Raw genomic sequence first — 13,101 nt, forward strand, 5'->3', positions numbered from 1 at the left:
CCTAATGTTAATTACTCTGTATCCATGTTGACAATTAAAGTGCTAATGGCACTTCCTTCTCTCAATGTGCTAGTTGGGCCAAATTGGGACTCCACTGACAGGTTTGGAAAGATGACACAACTGTGAATTTGTGAGAAATAGTGATGCTTACATGTAAGTACAGCCAGTTCGATTTTATGTAACACTTCTTTCTTTTTTCTTATAAGGTCAAAATTATGTTTGACCTAAATACAAGTTATTGTAATCAAATGCCATACATTTGACAGAGTGTCTTCCAGATTTGTGAAGATGAGCTATTGGCTAAACATTCATTTGCTGTAATGTTTTGACCGTGCTCTGATGTGATGAAAGCAGTATTAATTGTGGGATGATGTTTCTGATCATCTGTAATATGAAGGAGTATATTTGCCATGTTTTTGTGTTTTCTTAACTAGTGCCATTTGAAAAGGGTAGAGGTGTTGTTGTGGATGCCTTCTGCACGTTACCCACACCTCAACTAACACACTAACCTTCTTTTTTCATTCATTTCTACCCCCATTTCTGTCGGGGGGGGGGGGGGGGGGGGGGGGGGGGGGGGGGGGGGGGGGGGGGGGGGGGGGGGCGGTCCACTGATTTACTATTCCTAGTGCTCTTCGATTTGTAGAGCGGTGATGACCCACCAGACGCCAAGACCCGGTTCACTGAGCAGAGTTAGGGCTGTAAAAAGAAAATCAAGCGCACCGATCCATTGCTGGTTGCAAAATGGATGTAACATAAAAGAAACATCATCTTTTCTAACGAATCTTGATTTTAGTTTTTCCAGTGTTCTTTATTTTAACCGTTTTGTTGACTTTATGTTGTACTAACTACCATCAGCCTAACCCCATGTTAACATGTGAGCCTTCAGTGATCTGTGACATTTGAAATTTCAGTTTTTTATTGTCATTGCTGTAAAGTATTTCTATATGGTTTATGCATGGTGAAATTAAATTATTAAATGTGGCTCTCAGTTGGTGCATGTCTAAATTTTGTTCAGAACTGATTCTCCAGGCGTCACTCCAGAAAAAAATATTGTTCCTGAAACAAATCCTGATTTTTATGCACTAACATGAAAGCATACATTTGACACAGCTTTTCACTGATAAATTAATATAAATCCTTATTGATATAACTTTAGGTACGTATGATTAGACTTGCACGGCAGCTGTATTCTCGCGATATCAAGCGTTCACGAGAGAGTTTAATGACCCCTTAAAATTAAGCAAAAAATCTGAAAACTGACTCAGATGTTATGTAGCAGTTGAGTACCACTGAAATAAACTAGTCTATGATCACAATGCAATTTATAATATTTTATTAGCCAATTGATAATGTAGTCAGAATGAAGCCACTTGTGCACACAGCTCGCATGAGTTCAGCTCGTGGCATCTGATCATGTTTGGCCTTCTCTCATTGGCTGCATCTTAATTGAGGCGCCTTGGTGTCTAGAGGTCATTTCACTTCTTTCAACTGGACTGACGACGGAGGAATAACCTAGCTAGTCACATCGCAGATATTTGCGTTTGGTTTAATATTTTCGGGAAAGTTCATGTTTTAAGGTAAATGATCGGGATTATATGCGACGGCGGCGAAGTAAGAGGACCAGCAGAACTCTTTTATCAGAAAAGCACATCGGACATCGAGCTTTGCCGAGGACAGTGAAGGAAAACGCAGCAAAAAAGGTGTTCAATTCAGCGACGTTTTTGCGGCCACTTGGTGAGTAACTGCCAACTGCCATGTTGCTTTTTGACTTTTTTTGTATCAGGGACGGTTAATAAAGAATCTTTGGCTTTAGTTCCCATTTAAAAGCGCATGTAAGATCGCTAGCTAGCTACATTTTAAACGTAAAGGGGAGACATTACAGGTGTTTAGCTAATCATGCAAACAAGGCATTATCGAGAAATCAACAGAAATATTAAGTAATCTTGTTAAATAAACACTTTTGCACTTTGAATCCCCCACTTGTCAAAAATAATACACGTTATGGAAGCAAAATAGCTCAACGATTTAAATAAAATTGTGACAACGCTGAGATAGGTTGACCGTCGCGGGCGAGCAGCTAAGGTAAGCTAAGGGTTCGGCTAAATCAGATTGCGGCCTGGTGGCTGATCCGTCATCCCTTTATTACTAACTTATTAACGTATAATAGAGCTGTTAGTCTTCCTCTATAATACCATTCGGATTTCATTTGTTAACTTTAAAAATATTTGAATAGTATTTTAATATGTAATGCTCATATTCAGCTATAAATATGTAGCTAGGTTACCACATTACGCATGCTAAGAATGGTCAATGCCACTACGAGCATGTGGGTGTTGTTACACCTTCTGTCCACTAGATGGACTACCAACATCAGCCTGGCCTTGAAGGCTGGTCACTGCCTAATGTGAGGCCGCACAGGGAATTCATTATTAAAAAACAGCAAAACAAGTACTATACAGCGAAACAAATGCTAAACAGCAAAACAAAACAAATACTATACAACAGCAAAACGAATACTATACATCAAAACAAATACCATACAACAGCAAAACAAATACTATGCATCAAAACAAATACCATACAACAGCAAAACAAACACTATAACAGCAAGTTTTTTCTCTAAGGACTTTATGTCTGGAATATAAAGCCATATAGCATCATTCTCAATTAGTCGTGAAGACGTTGTACTCTAGATTATGTTTTATTGGTAAGATAATTATGAGATTGGTTTACATATTATTGTAATTATCACTATTTCAGGCTACACCGACATAATTAACCTAGGACATGAGGTTAGGAAACTAATAATGAACAATATAAAACTAAAACAACAACAACAGGAACAATGTGCTATTAAGAGATAGATAGACGGGCTTTGGAGGTGGGTAAACGCTATTTCCGAATTTTGGGAGGTGCGTAAACAGTGTTTAGATGCGTTTAGCCTCAACTAAATCCCTGCGTTAACAATGTGCTCGTGGTTCCTATTTAAACACTTTTAGTTTGCTTATGTTTGGAGCCTCGTTGGCGCAGTAGGCAGCGCGTCAGTCTCATAATCTGAAGGTCGTGAGTTCGAGCCTCACACGGGGCACTTCTTTTATTGTCCTTTATTGAACATTAAATTGAATAAAATAGGCACTACCTAAAAAGTGTCACTTACATTATAAAGCGCAGTTTTCTTATAATCATTACCTTCAACCAACAAAAAGAATCGTCTTTTGTATGTCTAAACAATTCATATGTCTATATTGTTGCAATTCGATATTGTGCAGTCCTATTTATTGATACAGTGACTGTTGTTGTGTTAGAGGGTTTCTGTAAGGGTATTTTACTTTAAATAAAATTTGAATAATGGCTTTTGGAAAGAAACTATTTTTGTGTCTGGTTTGTTACCAGGAACTGAATAACAACGCAGATTTTTGCTGCCTCATTTTGGTGCTCATTTCTTGCAGCTGGTTATGTTTTGCAGGCCTCTCTCTAATGATCCAGGGTTGTTGCTTAAAAAACAGCTTTTCCACCATAGTCTAGCTTCCTATACCTCTCTGATTTAATCCATCTGGTTGGCTGGTACAAATAATAGTATGTGACATTATAAAAATGCTGGACTTTTCCTGTAGCATCAGGCCCGGCTAGCTCAGTCGGTAGAGCATGAGACTCTTAATCTCAGGGTCGTGGGTTCGAGCCCCACGTTGGGCGCAAAACTTTTGTTTTTCACTCTGTTGTAAATTGTAATTTTAAGGGATAGTTCAGAGTTTCTTCACGTTAAATTTCACATTGATTTAATGTTAACTAGCATTTTAGTTAGTTTTAATGTTAACTAGCATTTTAGTTAGCGATACTTATGGTGTGTCTTAAATCATGCACTTTTGTACTTATACTAACTATTTGAGTACATAGTGCGCAGTGTGGTCAAATGCAGTACACTTAGAGTACCCGGATGATGCACTCATAACAGTCAAAAAGTTGAGTGTGAATCAATCTCACCAAATATACTCACCAAATTATTAGAAGATTTTATTGTTAAATGTGCAATCCTAACAAGTTGTACATATTCCACTGTGTGCGTCAGCGCAGCAAAATAGCGATCAGCTGATTGACAGGGAAAGCACGGTCGTTCAAAAATATTGGTTTCTTCTGATAGAAAGCTTAATGCTAATCGGTCAAGTACTCCATTGATGTTTATAAGTGAGACTTTAAGTTGTTCTGTACATTGGGCCTAGTACATTTAGTATTTTCTAGGCCAAATGTCAGTTGACTAGAACTTATTTAAAAAAAAAAGAAATCAGTTACTTTAAAATGTGAGCATTGGTGGTTCAGTGGTAGAATCGAATAGTCGAATAGGTTCGATTCCCGGCCAATGCAGCACCTTTTGCATTTCCTTGTTACACAGCTACGTGTACAGACCAAAGAATGCAATCCGTTTAACATTGTTTCTGCTCAATTTCAAAGAAACAGTGTAGAGAATGGATGCTATAAGCTATACTTAAAGGACCTCAAGACAGTCAGTATACAAATCTAAAAGGACAGACACTCCCCGTCGGGGAACGACCCCGGTCTCCCGCGTGACAGGCGGGGATACTCACCACTATACTAACGAGGAGATATTACACCTTTTGGCTCCGCCCTTTTTTAATTGCTCAAACACAACATCATGAAAACCAAGGGACCTGTGACCTGACAGTCAGACACCGGCCCTTACATTGTCCTGTGACTCCCATGACTGTCCATCAACATTCAGACACTAACCTGTATACTGTCCTGTGACTCCCATGACTGACTCTCAGACACTGTCCTGTACACTGACTTGTGACTCCCATGACTGTCCAGAGACGTCCAGACACTGTCCTGTGACTTCCATGACTGTCTTGGGACAGTCAGACATTGTCTTATACACTGTCCTGTGACTTCCATGACTGTCCTTTCTGTCTGATATTTTTCTTTGTCTCCCAGGTCTTGCTTTAACTTCCACTGTTTCTGATGACGACCATTTCCTACTTAGATTCCGAACAGAGGATACTGGCATCTGAAAACGCTTTGCTATCTTCTTCTAGACTTTTTCCAACCCATGTCAGTTGGACATCCATGCATTGGTGGTTCAGTGGTAGAATTCTCGCCTGCCACGCGGGAGGCCCGGGTTCGATTCCTGGCCAATGCAACGCACTTTTAAAGTTAAAATTGGCCGGAATTAGCTACGTTTTTTAATCCTTCTATTGAATATCCAACAAGATCACTTTCAGTCATCAAGTAAGGCCACTTTTTGTGCCTCGTTGGCGCAGTAGGCAGCGCGTCAGTCTCATAATCTGAAGGTCGTGAGTTCGAGCCTCACACGGGGCAAGTGTTTTGTTAAGTATTTGCCTGGAATTCTCTGCAGTGACACATCAACTCAAACAACGCAATGTTTGCAATTTGAATCCAAGCGCAAGCTTGCCACACGCGTGCGGCGGGACTAATGGAAAAGGGAGGACCGTCCATGCTGGATGAAAGGAGGGAGGGAGGGTTTGTGCATATGTGCTTTCGATTATTCCTTTGTAGATCTCGATGTTACCCGCACATGAAGTCTGTTTTATTTCACGGTTTAGGAGAAAGAAAAGATGACCAACTATTCTTTGTGCTTTAGTTTGTTGTAGGAACCAGTCAACTGTTACACCATCTGTTGAGCAGTTAAGTGCTTGTTGTTTTTCTCTTCTACCCTGTGGCAACGTAGGAGGAAAATGTACTGTACGGGATTCTTGACACCACCTTAAAAACTACACGCATATTTTTTGCAATCATGATTAATGTAAAAATTGGCCAGAATTATTCTTTAAGCTAGGTTTTTCAATCCTTCAATCAATCCTTCCAGTTCATGTCCATCAAGATCACTTTCAATCGTCGAGGAGGGCTACTTTTTAAGCCTTGTTGGTGCAATAGGCAGCGCGTCAGTCTCGTAATCTGAAGGTTGTGAATTTGAGCCTTACATGGGGCAATATCTTTTGAAATAAATTTGCTTGGAATTATCTGCAGTGACACAACAACTCTACTTGATGACTGTGATTCAACCGGTTTGCCCTGTCTAGATCTCCCTCCAAAAAGCTGCTACTCTTCCTCAGGCCTGTGATGGTCTTTATTTCAGCCCAAACGTCTTTCACGTTGTTCTCCTGCAACTTTTGTTCCACCTTAGGCTGAATCTCATTTCTCTGTCTTACACCTTATGTTACGAGGCCACATTGCTCCTGTTTGTGTGTGGTTCAAGTCTTCTACCTCTATCATCCTCCCCAGTTAGGGAAGTATGGAGCTAGATTTGTTTCTCTATTACATTTAAGAAATTGCATTATTTCTGGTAGCCGCAGTTGGTGTCACTGCTGAGGTCCAAATGAGTCCACGTGAGCATTGGTGGTTCAGTGGTAGAATTCTCGCCTGCCACGCGGGAGGCCCGGGTTCGATTCCCGGCCAATGCAACACTCTTTTGTTCTATTGCTGGAGTGTGACCCCCATCACTGTCCAGAGACATTCAGACATTGTCCTGTACACTGTCCTGTTTCTTCTATGACTGTCCCGGGACAGTCAGTCCCTGTCCTGTGACTCCCAGACACTCCCGAGAGAGTCAGACACTGTCCTGTACACTGTCCTGTGATTACTATGACTTTCTCGAGACAGTCAGACACTGTCCTGTGACTCCCATGAAAGTCCAGAGACATTCAGACACTGTGATGTTATTACCATGACTGCCACAAGACATCCATGCATTGGTGGTTCAGTGGTAGAATTCTCGCCTGCCACGCGGGAGGCCCGGGTTCGATTCCCGGCCAATGCAACTCTCTTTTGTTCTATTGCTGGAGCGTGAGGGGGCTATGACACATCTAGGCTGATTCCCATTCCTTTGTCTTACCCCTACCCCTTGCCCCTTCCCCTAGTTTTTGCGCGTTCACGCAGGACCTAGTGGTGTCCCAATTGTTAGGGGTGGGGGATAGACCGAGGGGTGTATAGCCCTAGAAACCAAGTGTGGACGCGACCTCACTTCTATACAGTCAAGCAACAGTGGCTGCCCATCGACCAGAGAGACACATAAATGTAAGTACTTTTGGCTTAAATAATGGATTTAAAAGTTACAACAGTCTTGTTTTGTGGTCTATACAGTCCTGTGCATATATACTCGCAACCATGTTCCCAACTGAAACTTTTTAAAAATCGCTAGCTTGCAATGCTAACGCTAATCGCTAACGTTGATTTGCACAACAGTCCCGCATTTCTCTGCCTTGAAGGGACTGTATACATCGCATAGACTGTATAGATATATATCAATATTAACGGTCTATGATACATAGCTACGTGCTTTGCATATACCGCCCTGCATCACACAGGGACGCAGGAGGAAACCCAACAGCTGATCCACTTAGGGGCTGAAAACAAGGACGGTAGGAAGACGTTCCCTAAACCCTTTGTTCATGTTGTACCCATTCATTATTGCATTTGTACTGTATTATTGTAATAATTTGTTAATTTGTTTGTGGTCTTGTGTGTATTTTTTTTTTGTTTTAAACATATGAGTGCCTTTCTTATGTGTGTGACATGTTAGTTATGGTTCTAATAGTTCATAGTGGTTCTGTAACATAATTTTCATTTCAACATCATTACAGCTGTCAGTATTACATATTGTAACTTTAAAACTGAGAGTAGCTTACACGGCAAGTACAGCAATATGCAGAGACAAACTCACACAATGTTTTTTACACTTGCACAAAAATAATATATTAAGATTAATGCCCCATGTACAACAAGGCACACATAATCAAGAATTATCATAGACAGCGTATTTCAAAGTTTATAGAGTTTCACCTATCTCAACAACTCACAAAACTGAGAGTATGGGGACTTTACTTCTGGGCCAGGAAGGATTACATTTACTTTTTACTGTATATGTAAGACTTTATACGTTAGCCATGAATAACATTGATTGGTTTCATGAGATTTTGGGCCTCGTTGGCGCAGTAGGCAGCGCGTCAGTCTCATAATCTGAAGGTCGTGAGTTCGAGCCTCACACGGGGCAAGTATTTTGTAATGCATTCGCCTGAAATTATCTTCAGTCACACATGAACACATACAACATCCTGAGCAACTATGTTAAATAAAAAATAAAGTATTAATTATGTTGATCTATTTTGGCTGCATTATAGGCGTTAAGTGCGTTTAGGCTGCGGTGCTTGGAGCCACAGGGGGGGAGCTGAAAAAGTGACTTGAGACTAAGCACAAGTTCAGGTGGTTTCCAGGCAACAAGGCCGTATACAGCAGCATTGTTGACACTGGAAAGCAACCCTTATACAGAAACTTTATAAGAAGTATCTTGTTTATGTTCTTGATAGTGTAAGTATCAATCCCTTCATTTTCTCAACATCAGCAACTGTACGTTGTACAAGACCGCAAATCATAAACATAGATCATAACTCAAGCTTAAAATTAAAAATTTGAATACATTTTAAATGATCTTTAGAGTTGATGTAATTTATTTCACAAAAAAAGGTTGTCTTTCTTCAGTACATAACATGTTACAAAAATATAAATGGATATTGTTAGTCAAACTAACATCAAATCACATAAAAAATAAGCCTTTGAAAGAATTAACATCAATCTCTGAAATGTTTTAGAACTGAATAATAATTCCTTAGGACATAACAGAATCAGGGCTCTCCCATATTTCATCATCGAAAATATAAGAAGTAGATTGGATTTGATTGGTTTCCTTCAAATAAGGGTTGTGGCAGTCTTTGGTAGTTGGGTCTTCAGTATTTTGGATAAAATGCCCTGCAAACTGCTCTACAGAAGGATCCTTGGATGATACTGAGCACGTATGCGAGCACTGGTCAACCGCAGCACCTTTAAGTTTTTCTAAATTCTCTTGATAACTGACTTTTACTGAACTTCTCTCTCCACCAACTAGATAGGTAGACCGAGGCACAGCCCGGGCTTCATCTTGTGGCTTTTCTTGACTCCCTTTATAGTCTCCGGTTGGTATAGCTGGTGAGACTCTCTCCTGGATGCCCTTCTGGTTCTGAGGTCTGCTCTCCTGGCCAAAGAAGTTGTTTCGGACAACATATCGCACACACTGCAGGAGGACATTCCTCTCATGGCGAATATCTGGGGCCAGTAACTAAACAGAGTTAAAGAAAATGGGGAAGCTTATGAGGGCCGAGAAGATGCATTATCCAGATAATACACATTTAAATTGTATTCTTTCAATTTAAAATTCCTGAAAAATGCTTGTATAATCTTACCATCTGAAGTAGAGTGGGACGACGGGCCTGCGGTGTATCTTGATGTCCTCCTCTACCGCCCCTTCCTCCCCTGCCTCCTCTTCCCCATCTTCCTCTTCTGGTGTTAGGTGTGTGAAGGGCACAGTTAGGGTGGGCGTCTTTCTGAGCATCTGTAACCTTAGAAGATGTTTCTGGGCCTCTGGAGGGTCCTCTGTCCTGGGACTTTAGTGGTGTTGTGTTTAGCAGAGCCTGGTTTTCTTGTACAAGGTCCTTATATCTCTGAATAGGGGTGGCTGAAACACAAGGAAAAATAATTTGTAACATTTTTCTTGCAACATGCTATTTCCCAATGCGTATTTTATGTATCGAGAACAAAGTAGAAGTCATCTAAACATTTAAAACATAAAATAGTATCACAGTAAAAAATGGTGTACACAAATGTCAGTCTCAGTTGGGAAAGGCCAAGGAAAAAAGGTGGGGTTTAAGAAGCTACTTAAAAGCAGACAGTGAGGAAGCTTGTCTAATAGGCTGAGAGGTAGGTCATTCCATATTTGTGGAGCTGCCACATCAAAGGCACGATCCCCTTTAAGTTTCAGCTTCATTTTAGTAGGATGGTAGCAAACCTACCCTCTGGTTCTTCATCACTTTCACTCATAGACCCGTAGTTGGCCACCAGGGATCCCAGAGCGGAGCTCATCTGTTTAGGCGCCACAACCAGGACACCAGTCCTGGACTCAAGAGCTGGGTCTTCTCCGTCTGAATCTGGAAGCAGATGAAAAACGCATTGAAATTCAGATCAGTTACATGTTCATTTTTTCTTATCTTAAAATGAAGACAATATCAAACCAACAGTAGTTGGATTTTGACTATGATGTTAATGATGACCAAAAAAATGACATTGGTGGGACAATTACTGCATGGTGACATACTTTAGGTGATTGTTTACTGTGCTCTGTCCATTTCAGACAAAGTCACTCACCATGATCACTGCTGGCCAGCGCTCCCAGTGGATCCACGTCCCTGCAGGGCTTGGTGAGAGGTGGAGGTCTGTCTGTAGCACTTCTGGCTGATGGGTGAGGGCCTCGAGGGTGTTGCCCATGGAACCCTCTGTTACCCCAGCCACGGCCCCGACTTCGTCCTCTTCCTCTCATTCGACTTTAAATAAAATATGGAGATACAGTGAACACTAGACAGACTCTGTATGGTTCTTAATGACATGCCCTGCGTTTGCATAAGGGGTTTCACTATAATGCCATGTCAGTCCCGGAGAAAGGGGCGTCCAACCGAGGCGGATCTTAGTTCAGTTTAATATCCTTTGTTGTTCCAGGTCAGCTCATAGTCTGGATACCGATCTTTCAGTTTCTCAGTAGTCACTGCGTGGTTTGCTCTTTCAAATATATAAACTCGAAACTCTTTTTTGCGGTAAAAGAGAAATTAAGAAAGATGCAGTACAAAATACGTCATTTACACATAACATTTGTACATTTACCCAAACTGAGCTGTTTCCAGAACGGCTCCCGTCTCCTCCTGCGCCTCCATCACTTTTTTCTTCTTGTCGATATTCTGAAGTGTTGGATAGTTTCTGGAAAAAACAAATTAAGGTTCAAGTTGAAAAACAATCATTACGATTTGCTGAATGAAAGTAGACATCATAGGCAAAATGTATACATAGGCAACATTAAAATTAACCTTTGGTGTAATGTCATTAATCAACTCAAATATAAATTAGAATGGATGCCACAGTTTCAAAATCTATTTGTTAATACTGACTTGCGCCTCTCCTCTCTCCATTTTGCAATCTCATCAGGTGTGTCAAGCTTAATCCTCTTTGCGCCTGGTGCGTGGTTCTGCAGTCAGGACATGAAAAGACTGATATTAGCAAAGGAAAATACTGAGATCATAAATCTAAGATACACAGTGAGTTGTTTGACCTACATTTTTCCAGTGGATGCTCACTATTTTTTCATGAGCCATGAAGCTGCAGTCAGGTACAGAACACTACAAAAGAGATTTGATAGAGGTAGTCGGTAGTCAAATTTGAATACTGATTTCCATAATTAACATTAAATCAAGCCAAATATGCTTGACAGATTTATCAAATTACCTGGACGTGTTGAGAAACATGTTCCTCAAACTTCTCTTGGTTTTTGAAGGCCCGGTCACAGGTGTCACAAAAATGAGAATAGTCTGGTTCTTTTTTATTTTTCTGCTGTGGATTAAAGACATCAATTTACTAATGTTGCTGGGCTTTTTCTCAGTGCACGGCTGTTCTATGACTAACACAACACATTAAGGGCAAAGTCATGATTTATGTGATTAAAGTGCGTCAGATAGGTACCCTTTTCCCAGGATAAGGAGCTCCATAATTCTGTCTTCCACCTTGATGTCCACCTTGATGCCATTCCCGATCAAAGTTTTGACCTGAAGGCAAGACAGCATAACACATACATCAATATTAATAATAATATGACTGTATTTTCTTTATGACTATTAAAAGGGCACTCCAACAATTGTACGAAGCAAGTGGAGTTTACTCGACATGGAGAGTACTATACCTGTTCTAATCTGGGTTGTCATTTTAGGCTTGGAGACTGCAATTTCTTAACACTAAATTAGAGTCAGAGAATCAGAGTAGGCCATCCCTTTAATACTTTCCTACAATGTTTTTACATTTTTAAATTGTAAAAGAAAAATCCTTAGTAATATAGTCCTGATGACCAGTTAGATACATTATTCTTCATGTAAAATGGCATGAATTAGTTGGATTAATTCATGCAGCCTGTAAAACCAACAGATATTTCGGACACTGGTTGATTGACTTTGACTTTGATTAAAAGTAGGCTAATAGCGTTTATAATTATATCAAGTAATTTCAAGGAGAATACAGGTCAAGTCAGTTGAACATGATAAACTGTTTCTAGATGTTAAAGTAGCAAGCTGTAAGCTGTCAATTATACCGTGTGTCTTTGGGTTTGATCAGCATTACACGACTGTCCAGGCTACCTTACTCACCGTGTGGACGTTTCGATCCATAGTTTCCACGGCCTGCTGGGAAACCAAAGCCTGTCGCTGCTCCGTGATGCCATCCCGCCTGGCCGCTAGAGTCCCAGGTGGGCTCGGAGGACGTCTCGCCCCAGCTCCACATGTTGGGATGGAAGCTGCTCGAGCGGGGCTGCTGAGGAGGGGGACAGCCGAAGTCCGGCGGAGGATAGTGTCCCGGTTCATTCATACTCCGTGTCCGAAGCCTTTCTTCACGTCGATAGTGAAATAACGTTATATTTGAAGTAAACTTAGGTTTCTCACCATGCAGCTCTCACATGTGCATGTTTTTGCTCTAGTGTAGTTTGCACACACGTTCGTCACTTCCGCGAGAGTAGGAAGGACGTCAATGTGAACACAACTAAAATCCCCCCAAAAATCTAAAAAGGGAGATATATACTATTGCTATGACTGGTTTCTTGAAATTGCACATACCATGCTCCACTGCATCCGTGTTTCTTATGTCTCAAGACGGTGTCTGTGTTTTTACAAAAAATATACAGCCAGTATGTTTGCTAAAACGTCTCGCGAGATTTAACACTTGAGCTCATCTCCTTGGGGTGCCTGGTTGAAAAGAAACCCCGTTTGGGATTTATTTTCTACTTGATTGGACATGTACATAAGGTAACGGAAACCCTAATAAGTTACACAAATACTTATACGTATCATAAGTTAGGCAACTCACTGCTTGTGTGTGTTTACATACGTGTGTGTATAAATATGGGTGCGTGTGTATTTGCAATGTAAACTATTTGCATGACGTAAACTACATTTTGGTTATACTTTCTCTTTATGAAAATTCTAAAACTACGGAGTAGTTTCTCAATCAGCTGAAATG

At 40.7% G+C, this 13,101-nt stretch overlaps 1 protein-coding gene and 7 non-coding genes across 10 annotated transcripts; 7 read left to right on the plus strand and 1 right to left on the minus strand.

Annotated features, from left to right (window-relative positions):
* Nucleotides 1-3,015: 3,015 nt before the first annotated feature.
* trnam-cau lies at nucleotides 3,016-3,088 on the plus strand. The gene has a single exon. It is a non-coding gene; the product is annotated as a tRNA-Met (tRNA).
* Nucleotides 3,089-3,620: 532 nt separating this feature from the next.
* trnak-cuu lies at nucleotides 3,621-3,693 on the plus strand. Its single transcript has one exon. It is a non-coding gene; the product is annotated as a tRNA-Lys (tRNA).
* Nucleotides 3,694-5,081: 1,388 nt separating this feature from the next.
* trnag-gcc lies at nucleotides 5,082-5,152 on the plus strand. The gene has a single exon. It is a non-coding gene; the product is annotated as a tRNA-Gly (tRNA).
* Nucleotides 5,153-5,258: 106 nt separating this feature from the next.
* Nucleotides 5,259-5,331, plus strand: trnam-cau. The gene has a single exon. It is a non-coding gene; the product is annotated as a tRNA-Met (tRNA).
* Nucleotides 5,332-6,363: 1,032 nt separating this feature from the next.
* trnag-gcc lies at nucleotides 6,364-6,434 on the plus strand. Its single transcript has one exon. It is a non-coding gene; the product is annotated as a tRNA-Gly (tRNA).
* A 285-nt stretch (nucleotides 6,435-6,719) lies between these two features.
* On the plus strand, nucleotides 6,720-6,790 carry trnag-gcc. The gene has a single exon. It is a non-coding gene; the product is annotated as a tRNA-Gly (tRNA).
* A 1,160-nt stretch (nucleotides 6,791-7,950) lies between these two features.
* On the plus strand, nucleotides 7,951-8,023 carry trnam-cau. The gene has a single exon. It is a non-coding gene; the product is annotated as a tRNA-Met (tRNA).
* A 586-nt stretch (nucleotides 8,024-8,609) lies between these two features.
* Nucleotides 8,610-12,660, minus strand: nufip1 (nuclear FMR1 interacting protein 1). Of its 3 annotated transcripts, XM_034864472.1 has the most exons (11): nucleotides 12,237-12,660; nucleotides 11,563-11,645; nucleotides 11,329-11,433; nucleotides 11,160-11,222; nucleotides 10,995-11,071; nucleotides 10,714-10,806; nucleotides 10,204-10,379; nucleotides 9,852-9,986; nucleotides 9,246-9,517; nucleotides 9,037-9,121; nucleotides 8,610-9,006 (listed from the first exon to the last, which is right to left on the minus strand). In XM_034864472.1, the coding sequence occupies exons 1-11, from the start codon at nucleotides 12,451-12,453 to the stop codon at nucleotides 8,636-8,638; spliced, it is 1,677 nt and encodes a 558-aa protein (XP_034720363.1). In that variant the 5' UTR covers nucleotides 12,454-12,660; the 3' UTR covers nucleotides 8,610-8,635. The 3 variants fall into 3 exon arrangements, with proteins under 3 accessions (XP_034720363.1, XP_034720362.1, XP_034720361.1); XM_034864471.1 differs by having other exon boundaries at nucleotides 8,610-9,121; nucleotides 11,329-11,430; XM_034864470.1 differs by having other exon boundaries at nucleotides 8,610-9,121; nucleotides 12,237-12,658.
* Nucleotides 12,661-13,101: the final 441 nt, after the last annotated feature.

The sequence above is a fragment of the Etheostoma cragini genome, chromosome 24 (assembly GCF_013103735.1).
Source record: "Etheostoma cragini isolate CJK2018 chromosome 24, CSU_Ecrag_1.0, whole genome shotgun sequence".
In the NCBI taxonomy this organism is placed as follows: domain Eukaryota; kingdom Metazoa; phylum Chordata; class Actinopteri; order Perciformes; family Percidae; genus Etheostoma; species Etheostoma cragini.

Excerpts from the sequence above, each read along its gene's own strand:
- nufip1 (XM_034864470.1), bottom strand. The coding sequence starts at position 12,453 with ATGAATGAACCGGGACACTATCCTCCGCCGGACTTCGGCTGTCCCCCT. Across the intron at positions 10,807-10,994 it reads TGGAGAGAGGAGAGGCGCAA|AAACTATCCAACACTTCAGA; the intron begins GTCAGTATTAAC and ends TGTTTTTTCCAG. Across the intron at positions 9,518-9,851 it reads AAGTGATGAAGAACCAGAGG|CCACCCCTATTCAGAGATAT; the intron begins GTAGGTTTGCTA and ends CTTGTGTTTCAG.